General features: G+C 36.8%; 1 protein-coding gene across 3 annotated transcripts in view; it reads left to right on the top strand.

The window, feature by feature from the left end:
- kcnq1.2 (potassium voltage-gated channel, KQT-like subfamily, member 1.2) overlaps positions 1–14701 on the top strand; it is a 274383-nt gene that overhangs the window by 32502 nt on the left and 227180 nt on the right. For all 3 annotated transcript variants that reach the window (XM_030136301.1, XM_030136300.1, XM_030136299.1), the window contains exons 4-7: positions 6315–6441; positions 6637–6715; positions 6802–6898; positions 12936–13076. In XM_030136301.1, coding sequence (XP_029992161.1) covers positions 6315–6441; positions 6637–6715; positions 6802–6898; positions 12936–13076 — 444 coding nt within the window. The remainder of the gene's footprint in view (positions 1–6314; positions 6442–6636; positions 6716–6801; positions 6899–12935; positions 13077–14701) is intronic.

The following is a 14701-nucleotide window of genomic DNA, read 5'->3' as shown; positions in this document are numbered from 1 at the left end:
TTTTTAAATTAAAAAAAAAAATAAAAAATTAAATAGTAATTATGCAATAAATAAACAAAAATGTGAATATTTTGTAATGATATGTTTGCTACTAAATGTTTTGTGTATTTGTTGCTCCACTGTGACCTGTAAGTTATAATGTACATGTGTAAATAAGAAGCTGAGGTACAATATTACTTATTTTTCTTAATAAATTTTAGTTTGTTCATGGTTGTTCATGCTATTCACATTTTTTACGGATAGTTTGTAGATGTAAACATTTTCTTGAAGTAATTTTACTTTTTTCACTCTAAAACATAGTGAAAAGTTTGGAGTTGACATTTTTTCTATTTTATTATGTTATTATTTTACTGGTCTGACCCGCTTTAGATCATATTGTGTTAAATGCGGCCCTTGAACTGATATGAGTTTGACACCCCTGCTATAGATAATACAGGTCATATATTTCTTCTGATACATTATGAAGGATAGAAGTGATGTCACAGTGGTGTTCAGCGGTAGTAGGAGCTATACTTAGAGCGGGTCAGGGTCAGTGGACATTTGTGAATCACTGCTTGCTTGTTTTAAATGGCAGAGGGGACATTAGTCCTCGAGGGCGTTTGGCCTTGGGGGCAGCTGCCAAAATAAACCCAACCAGGCTGTGTAAGAGGCACAGAGGCACAAATGTACATACACAGTAACACACAGATGAACACTCTTCACACAGCTCTGTGTTTTGTGCTGTCGTCTGTATTGGTTGGATTGTTTCCTTTATTTAAATGCTCATATTGATTCTGCCATATTCAAATATATGACTATATATGAGGTGCTGTGAAGCAGTGCAGTGCCCTGTTGAACTGTTAGAGCTTGCACAAAGGGCAACATTATTAGGATTGTGCAACCACTGTGTATTCTTACTATTTACAATGTTTTACCTTGGACTTTTCTTCTGTGAATCAGAATATTTTATTGGGTGCAAAACATGGCCAGTGTTGGTTGGTCTGGCCTACGTCTGGCCAACAGTTTATCCAAATTCATGAACAACTTTGGCTGATGTTGCCATGAAATTTATTAGGACTTTTTTAGCCTTAAATCTTTGTAACATAACCCCTTTGTCTCCCTTGTCCAAGTATTTTCAAAAGTTAGCATTTCTTCAGTAATGGATTGTCATGCTTTATGGTTCTCAAAGGAAAAATCATATTTTTGATCCTCTCACCTTGTGTTGAGCAACACAACTAGAGTTAATGCTCTGACCTGACAGGGATAAATCATTATAAGAAATAGTCCATCAAAATAAACTGGAAAGAATTCAGTTGTTTAATAGTTTGGTGTGTGAGTAAATTAAATTGATGTATTCATTTGGAATGAGAGTTAATGCTGAGCAGTAAGAACAAACATTTGAGCAAATGGTTTTTGTTGTATTTTTAATAATTCTGCTTACCCATAAGGTTTTATGGATTTTTTTCCCTCAAGTTTATTTCTTTTTCTGTTGTCAGGAATGCATAAAGTCTAAAATGTTTTAATTTCATCTAGTATAATGAAAGCTTTGATTACTATAGCCTTTACTTGACCTTACAAAATGATACAGTATATAGCAAAAATATTTGAAAGGATGCATTATGCTTGAAAAAGTTGTATAATGTGGACACTTCTTTCTTTGTGCATATTCCAAAGTGGAACCAAAAAACTAGAAATGCCAACAGCTGTAACATTGTTATTTCATTTATGTGAGAGAGAGTCAAAAAGTTTTCATGCAAATGTAAAAAGGTAATTGTATTTATTTATTTATTTAATTTATTTATTTAACAGACCTCTCTGCCTTGAATTTCACAGTTCTACTGCTCCTTTTGGATACCACCCTTTTTCGTTTTCTTTTTTTTTTTTTTTTTTTTTTTTTTACTTTATTTTTCTTGTTTGATTTCTGTACAGTGCAAAACAAACATAAGGGACATTTGGGATACACTGACCGTAAAAAACCTTTGTGACTAACAATTGGTTTTAGTAATGTGACATTGAAATGAAAATTGTCCATTTCTCCCATTTATCATGACACTGCTCTTCTTGAGTCCTCACTCAGTCTATCTATATTGTCAGAATCTCCATCTCAAATATTCCATTCACAATTTGTAGCCAGTCGTTAGTTGTAGGTGGTTCTAATCTGCACCATATTTTGGTAATAGCCTTTTTACAGGCTGCTAATAGTATTTTAAACAAATATCTATAATTTTTGATTACATTATTACCAAAAATACATCTGAAATACGTCACCAAACATTTTTTAGGGATTGCATAGCCCAGTATCTTAACAATTGTTGAATATAAATTTTCCCAAAATGATGCAAGTTTGGACATAACCTAAAGACATGTGCATGATTTACAATGACATCTCCACATTCTCTCTAACAAGGTTGAACTCCAGACACATATTTAGCTTTAATTGTAGGAGTTATGACAAATCTAATTCTATTTTTCCAGCAATGTTCCCTCCATATTCTTGTTGAATGGATGCTACTCTTTTGATTGACTTTTCTCTCTGGGTTAAACCGGTAGATGCAAGTTTCATCCCTAGTGACACAGCACTCATCTAAGATATATTATAGTTTACTAGATATTATAAGGAATATTAACACTAGTAGCAGCAAACGATATCACTGGTCTACAAGGAAAATGCTTCCAGAATAAAAGTAATGAAATTTTACCACATGAGAGTCACTGATAAAGAAAAATCAAGTCAAAAATGCTGGTTGGCTGAACTTTCCAAGATACAGCCTTGGGTCACAATGTGAAATTCAAGAATTAACGAGAGAATGGGTTTGACTCAAAAGGAATATTTGTCTCAGAACTACAAGATCTATTTCAAAACACTGTCTGCACATTAGAATACATTCACTTTACAGGTTCTATTTAGTGGAAGATTTATAAAACTATTATATAAATGTACATAAACCAGTATATATGTGTAATAACACTTAATCATATACCTTGAAAACATCAGCAAACCGACACTTTTGTCATTTATTTTCCAATTAATCTTATTAAAATACGTAACATTTAGCACATTTAATCTCTGAAGCAAGTCATTTCTAAAAAATTGCAGACCAGTGTATTATGCAATTTGCTTGTTGTTGAAACATTACAGCTATTGTTTTGGCTTTGAGGAAAATTCTGGTTCATCCTCTGTCCCATCCATCAGTAATTTTACAAGTATCAGCCTCAGAAATGTCTTATATAAATAGCACATTTCCTCTCCTATGACTTTGGATTGCGTGCCCTGTTTCCATTATGAAAACTGTATGAAGCTCAGGTAAATCTAGGTGTAATGAGTGACTTTGCGTGCGTTTTGTGCGCTACTGTGTGTGTGTGTGTGTGTGTGTGTGTGTGTGTGTGTGTAGGTGTGTGTGTGTGTGTGTGTGTGTGTGTGTGTGTGTGGTAGGACACACAGATGAGGCAATCTAATCACATTTTGATCTGATACTGTAATGCCCACTCCCATTCTCATCCTCATCTGGCTTGATGAGATTATCGCTATGTGAACTGGAGGCTGTTTTTAGTAAACAAGAAGTTGCCAGTTTCTGATACGCATACCAAAACACCCCAACATCTGGGTGACCCAATTTAGGGAATTATTTTGACTAATCCCTTCAAATTTCCTTTCAAATTTAATTCACGTGTACTTTTGCCTTTCAAATGTTACCCAGATGTCGTATTTACTGAAGACAATAACCTGAGATTATCATTTTATGGTGGAATTTCATATTGGTGCTGATGTTTGTAATAGCAGTGAATATAAACATTAGTAGAATTCATTTCTGGAAAAGATATACTCCCTTCAAATTTAATTCCTGTGTATTTTTGCCTTTCAAATGTTACCCAGATGTCATATTTACTGAAGACAATGACCTGAGATGATCATTTTATGGTGGAATTTTATATTGGTGCTGATGTTTATAATAGTAGTGAATGGGAACATTATTAGAATTGATTTCTGGAAAAGATATACTCTGTAGAAAACATCAGCACTCACTTATAAGCTGCAGACAGGGTTTACTAGATACAAATATCATATTTCCTGCTTTTTCCCACAGAGTTGCACTGTTGTGTAGTCCAGACTGCAAGAAAATGTAAAGCATTTGTGCATAAACAGCTTCATCTCTCAATAGAAATAACACATGCAGTCAGAACTTGGAGACACATGCAGGAGCAAGCAAGAAGTTAAACATTGTTTTCTCTGCAAACAATAAGGCTATAGCTCAATGAACAAGTTTAGCTGAAATGCATATTACAGGTAGGCTTGCCCCAGACCCCTTAATGCCCTTAATGATGGCCCACGTCTTTAATTGTGCTCAGTGATTCAGATATAAATGGAGTGAAACAAAATAGTAATTCAATGTGCTTATCAGGCTATGTTAATCGGGATTTACTGAAGTGTGTCGGCCTGTTTCTGTGTTCATTTCATCCCCTTTTTTTCTTCCTGGTTCTTTGTCTTTACGTTTGTGATGTGAAAGTGGGTGGGTCATGGAGCTGGACTTGGGAGGTATAGGAATCCATAGCCAGACAACTGAAGCGCAACATCCGACGCTGTAACCGTGGTGAATTAATGAAGATTGTGTAAATGACATTAATGCAAAATGCCAGAGGGAATATCTCCGGTCTGTGTCGCTCTGACCTTTAAAGAAGCCAAAATAACCCTTTTCTTAATTGTAATGTCGCCAAAGTAGACCTAATTCTCACATTTGTGGCTGTTCTCTTTTTGTACACTGTAAAAAATAACTTTAGAATTAACACCAAAAAGTTGTAAAATTGCAACATAAAAAAACTGTAAGTGACAATACAATGTAAAGTTGTTTATTTGAAAAGATTTTTGTGTTAAGGATTGAATCAAATATAGCTGTAGTTTTTACAGGAAGAGTACATGAACAAAACCAGATTTGGATGTAGAAATGATGTATTTCTATTGTTTTTAGAAATAAAACTGTAAATTCAAAAACAATGTGGTGCTGTTTAAATTGCAAAGACCATAATGTTGAAATAACAGCCTATTTGCTTTTTTTTTTTTTTTTTAAATAAAAAAGTTATTTAAAAAAGCAAACATTTGCTTTTGTAACATTTTAAACTTGTAAATGAATGGGTTGGTAGAGTTGGTAGAGCAGCTCTTCCAATAACCAAAGGGTTGGTGGTTCCAATCCTGGCTCTGACTGTCCATATGTCCATGGAAGACACTGAACCCTAAACTGGTCCCAGTTGGACCTGGTGGATTTGGACACCATGAAGGTGGAGAAATGAGCTAAATAAGTGCAGTCCATTTACCATTTAAATCCAATGTTAAATCTACATGTTTAAAATGTTCAATCTATGTTTAAAATGTTAAATCTACATGTTTAAGCGGTTAAATCTATATATTATTCTGTAAATATGTTTACAGTTGGATGTGTTTTTTACAGTATTGTTCTGGAAACCACAGCTGCCAGTTTTTTTCCGTAAAAACAGCAGGTTTTTTTTTACAGTGTAGGTTTTAAAAATGACATTTTTGCCAGCTAGAGTCGTGTCTAGTGTGATTGACAGGTCATTGTTTTGCGGTTCTTTGGCGCTGTGTTTTTGCAGCAGGGCTCATGGTATTAAGTTTCATACAAGGGGCAGTCAGGGAGTAGCCAGTTCAAGCAATCAGCGAGGTGGCCACCCACATGGCCTCAGGGCCCTGCGAACAGTATGGCGGCCAAATATTATGGATACACGGTGGCCAGTAAAGAGATCTCCATCAGACAGACTTAATTAATTTAGGGCAGCAGGCATGTATGTATATAATAGAAAAAATAAATGCACAAAAGCATATAGGGGAAGTGTTTTTAGGACCGACCTCAGCTGGTACAAAAACACACTTGTCAGTCTTTTTTAAAGTGTTGCTGAAATGTTTACATTCATAACAAGATCTCACCAGCAAAGATAATAATACAGGCGTCTTATCAGTGTGATGCCATTTCATCATGTGGCTTCAATCACTTACTCTTGACCCTGCCTCTGTACCAGTAATTTTATCAACCTTCATCTTTGCTCATGAGTGGGTGGTCTTCGTCTTCCCAGACCACCTCAGTGTCTCTCTTTGTCTGTCTAACACACCTGTCATTACCCATTCATATCATATCTGAAATCTCGCTGATTGATTATAATGACCTAAATGCTTTTAGATTAGTCTTAATGCACGCCACGGTGTTATCATAGCTTTTAGAAATAATACCTTATCTATTTCCACATCCTCTCGTATGTGTTTCACAATTATTCTCTCTATACCAAATGGATTAAGTTTAACCCTTGCTGTGTGTTTGCATTGTGTTCCGCAGGAGATGGTGTTGGTTGTGTTCTTTGGCACAGAGTATGTGGTCCGGCTGTGGTCGGCAGGCTGCCGCAGCAAATATGCAGGCATCAAAGGACGCCTTCGCTTTATCAGGAAGCCCATATCCATCATAGGTGCACCTGGCATTTCCTTTGTTCCCATTTAATACAATGGATGTCATGATTTTTATCTTGTAAATCAGCAACTTAGATTGAACACTGAAGCAATGTAAGGGTTTTATTTTAATACATTTTTCAGTGAAATTGATCTGATTCCTCATGATAACTTTTCTTATTATTTTTGCCTTTGTTTTGTTTCCATTCTCACAGATTTAATAGTGGTCATTGCCTCGATCATTGTGCTTGGCGTAGGATCCAACGGTCAAGTGTTTGCCACGTCTGCCATCAGGTAATGTGACCACTGTTTTTTTTATTTTTTTATTTATTGCTCATAACTAGAAAGAAATCAGGAGGTAAGCATGTTGTGTGTTGCAGGGGTATACGTTTCCTTCAAATTCTGCGCATGCTACATGTGGATCGACAGGGAGGAACATGGAGACTCCTGGGATCTGTAGTCTTTATTCATCGACAGGTGGGTTAAGTTTTAGACGGTCCAGATTGTGGTTAGATATTAAACCTGAAGTATGTGATTCTCTGTCCCGCTGACCTCCTTATTTCCCGCTCCTTCACACTGCAGCTTATATTTTTTCTATAAGGCAACTACAAAGCCCCAGTAGGACCTTCCGTCTGCTTTATCCCTTTATAGACCACTCATAGAAATACTCTGATGTTAAACCTTAGTTTGTTATTGGAGGACCTAACAAGGCTTTATGACTTTGGTGAAAATTTTCCACATTTTTTAATTGTTATATAGAAAATCAAGGTTTATGAAGTAACCATATTTGGTTCCTTACCCAAAAGTGGCAAAAAAAAAAAAAAAACATCCCAAGAAGTATATATAAAAAAACTAGCAAACTGACCAGTGGGGTTCACAGGTTCTAGATATGGTAGTTTTATGCTGTTGGGTCAAAACACAGTAATGTCCCGTCAGAGAGTGAACTTTAATTGATTGCCATTCCAACATTTATTTCAATATAAAGTAGCTCCTTGTTTTAGATAATCCCTTATGGTCCAACTAAAGCAAAAAATAATGTAAAAGTAAAAATGTGGGTCATTTACTAACACTAATCTGTCAAATTGTCTCTAAAATGTCCGGTCAGAGAGATTTTGAATACTATGTTTTGACCCTGTTGTGTATTCGTATTCGCACATGCTGTACTGCATTTGTCCAGCAGTCACCACCAAAGTGTTCTGGGCATAGCAAGGTGATTGAAAGACTATTGTATTTCAAAATTACTAATATATGCCAAAATATTGGTCCTATCAACTTGCTGTTTTCTCTACCGTCTTCCTTGACCAGAAATACATAAGTATGCTAGACCGCAACAGTCAGCTCTTTATGAATTTTGTGTGATTCCTGAGACACACACACACGCACACAGAGGCCACTTGGCTTTTATAATGTAATAGAAAAAAAGAAAAACACATGCAAGGTGAAAGGAACATGTATTTTAGAACATTAGAACATCACTTTTAGATCATTATAACAACATAAGTGCTGATCCAGACACCTGTCAACATCCGCATTATCCCTTTGAACATCATTCCTTACATTAGTACCATTACTTCATGGTACCTAACAAAGCAGGTACACTCACTGTTCATGCAGAGGTGGACCTTACAGACCCTGTAGACCGCATTAGACCTGAGATTATTGCCTCACTGTCCTCACAGTATCGGGTGTTGTCACTGTCTTGTAATGCATGCGGAAATTACCAAAAATACTTGCCTGATAAAGGGTTAAGAGTAGGTTGTTGCTGTTCCTTGCTGCATGTATTACTTTCTGCAACAAATCCTGTGTGTGCAGTCAGAAATACATGCACACACGTGAACACAGCAACACATCTGGCTTTATAAGGAAAAGATGAGAACTAGTCGAGGTTGCCTCTGCTTTTCCTGTCACTGAATCCTAGTGTGCTTGTTTTTGTATTTTCTCAGGCTGATATATAACAAAGCCAGAGAATGTGATGTTCTTTTCTTAATCCCCAAAGTAGAACGTGTTCTTTGGTAACAGACAAACCTGACTTTCATGTCTCTTTGATGCATAAGAACAGGACTGATTAGGGAGTCTTGTGCGCAGAGCTTATGAAAATAAATGGAGATGAGCCTAATGTGATTTGTTGTCAGATGACTACTTTATCAAATGATGTGCTCTGTTTAGTGGAATAAACATGCCTTTAGCCATGTCTATAAGGTAATGGAACTGAATAGGGCAAACAGATTTAGAAGTGTGTTCGATGTCAGGTCATATGTGTTTTTACAGAAGGGATTTCTTTAGTTGTTTTTAACCAGCTCATAACATGGAAGGTACAAAACATCTTCAGACCATAAGATGAAACTGAAATCCTGTGGTCATAAGAGCCTGTGCAGTAGAGATGCACTAGTCGCCTGACTGGTTCCTGGATAAGTGTTTGACAGACTACATCTGGTCATTATAGGTCATTATCACACAGTTTTATTACAAAAGAGAACTTAAAGGGAGCTGAAATTATGTCGCTTCATGTTGTGCCTCATGAGAAAAAAATGTATTGTAATCAATGATGAGAGACAAATTATTTTTTGATCCCTGTTAAATTGTGTCACCATTTACACATATTATATTTCTCAATTTAAAAGATAATTCTCCAAGTCAAGGAATTCACAGATTATTGTAAAAGTGTTGAAAAATTTAGCAATGTTGCTACAGTCGGTCCTATTTACAGCTGCAGTTGTTGTAGATATTCATTAAAGGCGGGGTGGGAGATGTTTTCCTGGAACATTTTTTGCTATATTGCTTAAAATCCCCTTCACACCCCGAGTACAAACAATTCTCAAGCGTCTTTGAGTGTCCAAAAAAGCACTATACCAGTGTGATGTATTCTTATTTATTTATTTATTTATTTATTTATTTATTAAATGCTCTAACACACACCAAAAAATGTAGTCACCTGTGGAACCTAAAGGAGTGAAAAAACACCATCCAATCATTTTAAGCGCCTGATCGAAATGACTGAACTGATATGTCTATCAAACTCAACTGCCATTTGTCCCCACCCCCCCACCCCCCCGCGCGTACCCCTCTTCGTTCATGAATCGTAGTGATGGGACTTTTGGCTCTTTGAAGGGAGCCGTTCAATCAAACTCAAAAGACTGGCTCTTATATGTTTTTTGCGTTCTTTTGAAAAAACAATGTTTTAATGACTAAATAATCTACATGTGATTATTGACATTACATTTTAAAGGTGTTTAATTGGCGCAGCAGTAAATAATATCTTACTGTAAAAAAGAATAGTTAGTTCAAATGTGTGGGCTAAATACATGACATGAGAGGTGACATTAGGCAAATGCTGGAATTTGACCAAAAACATCACGGTACATTATGTGGACTAGTCTGTAGCCTAAAAATGAAGAAGAAAATAAAACATTTTCTTATGAAATAACATTTTATTCTCCTCAAAACAAGAACAATAAATGTGTGTAAACATACAGAAAAAATTGCACAAAACACAACAGTGATTAATCACTGCAATTACAGTACTTAAATACCTAAAAGACTGTAGTGCAAATAAAATACTTACAGTAACATTGCAAAATACCTGATATCTCTAATGTAAATATCAAAATGATACCACATCAGGAGTTCTCTCACTTCTACTCTGTATATAAAGATAAGGGATTGTAGAAAAATAAATAATATAAATAACATTTTATATCTTTTGAACAATATAAAAAGCTGTATGTATGATATATATATATATATATATATATATATATATATATATATATATATATACACACACACACACACATAAATATATATATATATATTTTATATATCTATATATCTATATCTATATATCTATATATCTATATATATCTATATATATCTATATATATATATATATATATATATATATATATATATATATATATATGTATCACTGGGGAGTCCCTAGTGACGCTAAATTGACAGGCAATCGGACACTCCCTCCTTAAAAAAAAAAAAAAAAAAAAGAACGGCCCTTTACAAAGACTCGGTTCCCATCGTTCATTTCAAAGAGCCGTTCAAAAGATTCGATTCCTTCGTGAAGGTCACATCACTAGTTCTCAGAGACTCAGAGCAGTTGAACAGGAAATGAAGCTAGAGCCAGAGCTTGGCTAGCTATATTAGCTATATTAGGATGGAAAGTTCACCGGGAAGCTGTTTTGTCACTAACATAAATCACTAGGAAATGTAACGTTAGCCAGGTAGGTATGAATTGGGGCTGTTCTGTAAGAGCTGGAGTGTTGGAGGAGACTGAAAGAGGTATACATGGATAGGGGCCGGGGGCCGGGGCCGGGGCCGGGGCGGTGGCCAAGGCCGTTATCGTGGTCGAAACCCGAGCCACCTCTGGGCCGGGGTCCGCGCGGTTGGCCCTTTTGTATGCGGTCATGTTCTAGATCTCATCTACGCATGCGCATTGTAGCCTGTCAGAATCTGTCTCATCTACGCATGTGCACTGCATATCTGTCAGAATGTATCGCAATGGCGGCTAGTACGAAGCAGAAGAAGCGAACAGGCTGGAATATATTCATGCGAACCGTACCGATAAGTGCACATCCATTGTATTCTTTCACATTATAACTCTTAATAATTTTAATATTTTGAAGCAAACAACCATACAGCCTGTCATATAAGCATTCAGCACAAGTCGGGGACGGGGCAGTTGTCAGTCAGGGAATTCCCTGGACTCTACCGATTCAATCAGTACCTGTAACTACAGCACGGGATTTGTGAAACAGGTCATTTAGCATTGATTAACAAATATTCCAGAATGTCTAATATGCATGGCTTCCTTTAATAGAAGAACTATGTCTGTAATAAATAAATTTAAAGTTTCGTTTTGCCTAGTGGGTGAAAAAATACATAATAAATTTGCAAATGGATTGTTGGCAAAAACTGGATTACTAAGCAAAGACTGTATTAAAGCAAACTATTCACTTATCCTTTCTGTAGAATAGATATGATTTCTGGCTCTGAGTACATTTTAATGAACGTAAAGTAAACGACCTGTTTCACAAATCCCGTTACTGTGCAGCGCTCGTGAACCCTCGGGAACAACCATTGCGCGTGCCAGTACTCTAGAGGCGTGGCTTCGGGGGGATGTCTGAAGAAATAGGTTTGGACTTGTGTGTTCAAAATGTAGCTTGCACAAACCACTTTTCTAAGATCTCCTGCCCCACCCTTAATATACGCTGTGCTTAATAAATAGATAAATGAAATAAATTAAAATTGTGAAAATATGTAAATATAAAAATTACACACCTAAAAGTCACATAGATGACATCATCAGCCGTCTGTCTGATGTCTCTGCAGCTTCAACATGATTAGACTCGTGGCGACTTTCACCTCTTTGAAGTCTTTTTCTACTCACTGTTGAAGACTGAGGTAAAACATGCAGAAGGAACAAGGCAGAAACCATTTTTTGGTGTGACGTGTATCACATGCAATGGGAAATGCTGTCCATTTAGCTGTTTAACACAAAATTTGATGTTTTTCTACTATCTTTACAGCAAGCCATAACTTTCTTGGTTCTCAAAATACTTTTTTCAAAATTTAAGAAATGCCATACACTAGGCATAAATGATGACACAATTCAAATGGGATCAAAGAATCATTATTGTTTATCACTGTTAATATTTTTTAATGGGTGGAATTTTGGCTGTCTATGAAAAACAAGCAGAGAGAAAGGACAAAGTAGGCATATTTTATTCAACATGGCAACCGTTCATTGACGATTATAATAAAAATAAGCCATCATAAATAGATAAAAAAACAAAAACAAAAAAAACAAAGAGCATATGACATCCTCTGTGTTTTTTTTTCCTCTTTTGTTGTTACTTTGTTTTGTCTTGTTTTGTTTGGTTAGGTGCATATGTTATGTGTGTATTTATTTATTCACTCATCTCCCATGTCCCCTTTCGGGAACTTACAGTATACACATATGCATTTCATTGTACCTTGTTTGAAATGTACTTGTATTTGAAAAAAAAAACAAGCAGAAAGAAAGAAATGACAATTGTAGAGAAATCAACTCCATGAAATGTTCTCAAAAAATCTGAAGTTAGTGTTCGGGAAAATTTATTAGATATGTAATTTGAGGATTTAGTTTTTGGCTGTTGTCTCCACAAACGATATGGAGGAGGCAGGATTTATTACCTATACTGCAGCCAGTTGCCAGGAGGAGATCAAATCTGAAGTGCTCTCATAGCGTCTATCATTAAGACACAAAACTCTCTGAATATGAATGTTGGCAGTTATTATGTCTTATATACAGAAAAAAGATGAGTAGCGGATTTTAGATGGTGAAGGTGTGACCTGCTGTGGTTCAGTTTATATATTTATGTGGGTGGAGGTGCCAAGTTCTGACAGAAAAGAAAAGAAGAAAACACAGAATGACAAAGATGTCTATTAACTGATTTGAATCTATGTGTCACAGAAGAACAATCCTGTATCAATATATTCAACACTCTTTTATCATGTTTTTCAGGAGCTGATCACCACCTTGTACATTGGCTTTCTGGGTCTAATCTTTTCCTCCTACTTTGTGTACTTGGCGGAGAAGGATGCTGTGGATGAGGAGGGCAAGACCGGCTTCTCTAGCTACGCTGATGCCCTCTGGTGGGGCGTGGTAAGGCAGCGAAATTAAACAGAATTATGCAAAATACCACCTGCGATCATGTACAGAAAATTTTCACACGTTTTACAACTGGGATCTTTAAGTGCTGTTTCAATACCCTGGCATAGCTTACATTCTTTAAACACTGCAACACATTAACACCAAAGATTATTCTCTGTAACGAGTTATCAGTACAATGAACCTTCAAGTGGAGTCTGAACTGGAAAACAGAGGTGGCCAGCCACCCAGGGTAGACCAGTTATCAACCACCTTTTGTTTTTATTCTTCTCATTGGTTATTCACGTTGCTTGCATGTGTTGCTGCAACACTTGACACACAGTAGAGGCAGGTGTGTTGATGTTTTTTCATGTGCAGAGCTGGTTTTGCCTTTTTTCCCTCTGTGAGGAGGCTCAGGTTTCCACAGCAGTTAATTAAACATTTGAATTGAAAGCGCAGAGTAATGAGAAACCTATGTCAGCCTTGTGCAGAGGATCAGCATGCCACAAAGAAACGGTAATAAACCATTCACCTCTGGGTTCTTTGGCTCAAAGAACTTTTAGAGCACCAATATAAAGTGTCAGTTCCTTTAATTAAAACTTTAATTGTGGGATTACTACCTTTATGTAACGAGGGTTATAAGGGTCATGGAGCTCCTCATGCCCTATAGAAAGATGACGAAAAGCTGTTATTTGTGTTGCTCTGTTAACAATCACAGAAAAAGAATCATGGTTGGGGATTTGCACCTTTTTGTTTTTCTGAAACTGTAAACTTGAGAGTCATGATGTGTTGTTCATAGGCTTGGACATGTTTGTGTGTGTGTGGCCAATGATTGGAGGATACGAGCTTTCCCAGTGTGTATTCATCCTCTTGGTGTGATTTTCCACATTGGGATGTGCAGGTGCAGGGCACAGCTGGAGGACATGCCAGTGCGATGCTTCATATCCCCTTCTCTCATTTTTCAGATCTCTCATTCATGCAAACAGCACTCTGTCTTTTCCTGCAGTGTAATACACACATGCTCACAACTTGTCTTTTGAAACCGGGCTGTGACCTTTGTATAGACATGAAGAGGCGTCTGCCACACACTCTGACTATAACTCTGCAATTTGAGTGAAAGGGCTGTTTTTGAGTAGACCATTCCACTCTGATGGTCAGGAGGACATTGTTTAGTCATCGGATTTGTGGATGAAGGATTAAATCCCTCGCTACACCACCCACTCCCAATATACACCCACCCACCCACCCTCCCTGGCTCTGCTTCTTCTTTTCTACTCCTAAAGCCCTTTTAAGTATCTCACCTTACATCAGCCGCTTTGTGTTAGCGCACAGCGGCGGCTCACGCAGCGATATCCCATAGACACCCTCTGTAAGCCAAGTGTGTTCTGAATGTGTCAGAATTGGCACGCCTTTCAGAGTTGTAGATGTACATGCAAATGCAAGAGGTATTTGTTTCCTCCTCTCACCCCAGCAAATTCCTACACTCACTGAGGATTAGTGGTTAGGAAGCTTATTTCCTTTGAGGAGAGCAGAGCCTTGAATGCCCTGAGCATGGCTGACAGTTGTGGATCAGGGCCAGAAAGTTGATAACTAAGTTATAGTTACTGTAAGTCCTGTCACTGACTGCTGTGATAAAGCTT

Source organism: Sphaeramia orbicularis, chromosome 6 (assembly GCF_902148855.1).
Source record: "Sphaeramia orbicularis chromosome 6, fSphaOr1.1, whole genome shotgun sequence".
Taxonomy (NCBI): Eukaryota; Metazoa; Chordata; class Actinopteri; order Kurtiformes; family Apogonidae; genus Sphaeramia; species Sphaeramia orbicularis.
This window is presented reverse-complemented; position numbering and strand designations above follow the sequence as displayed.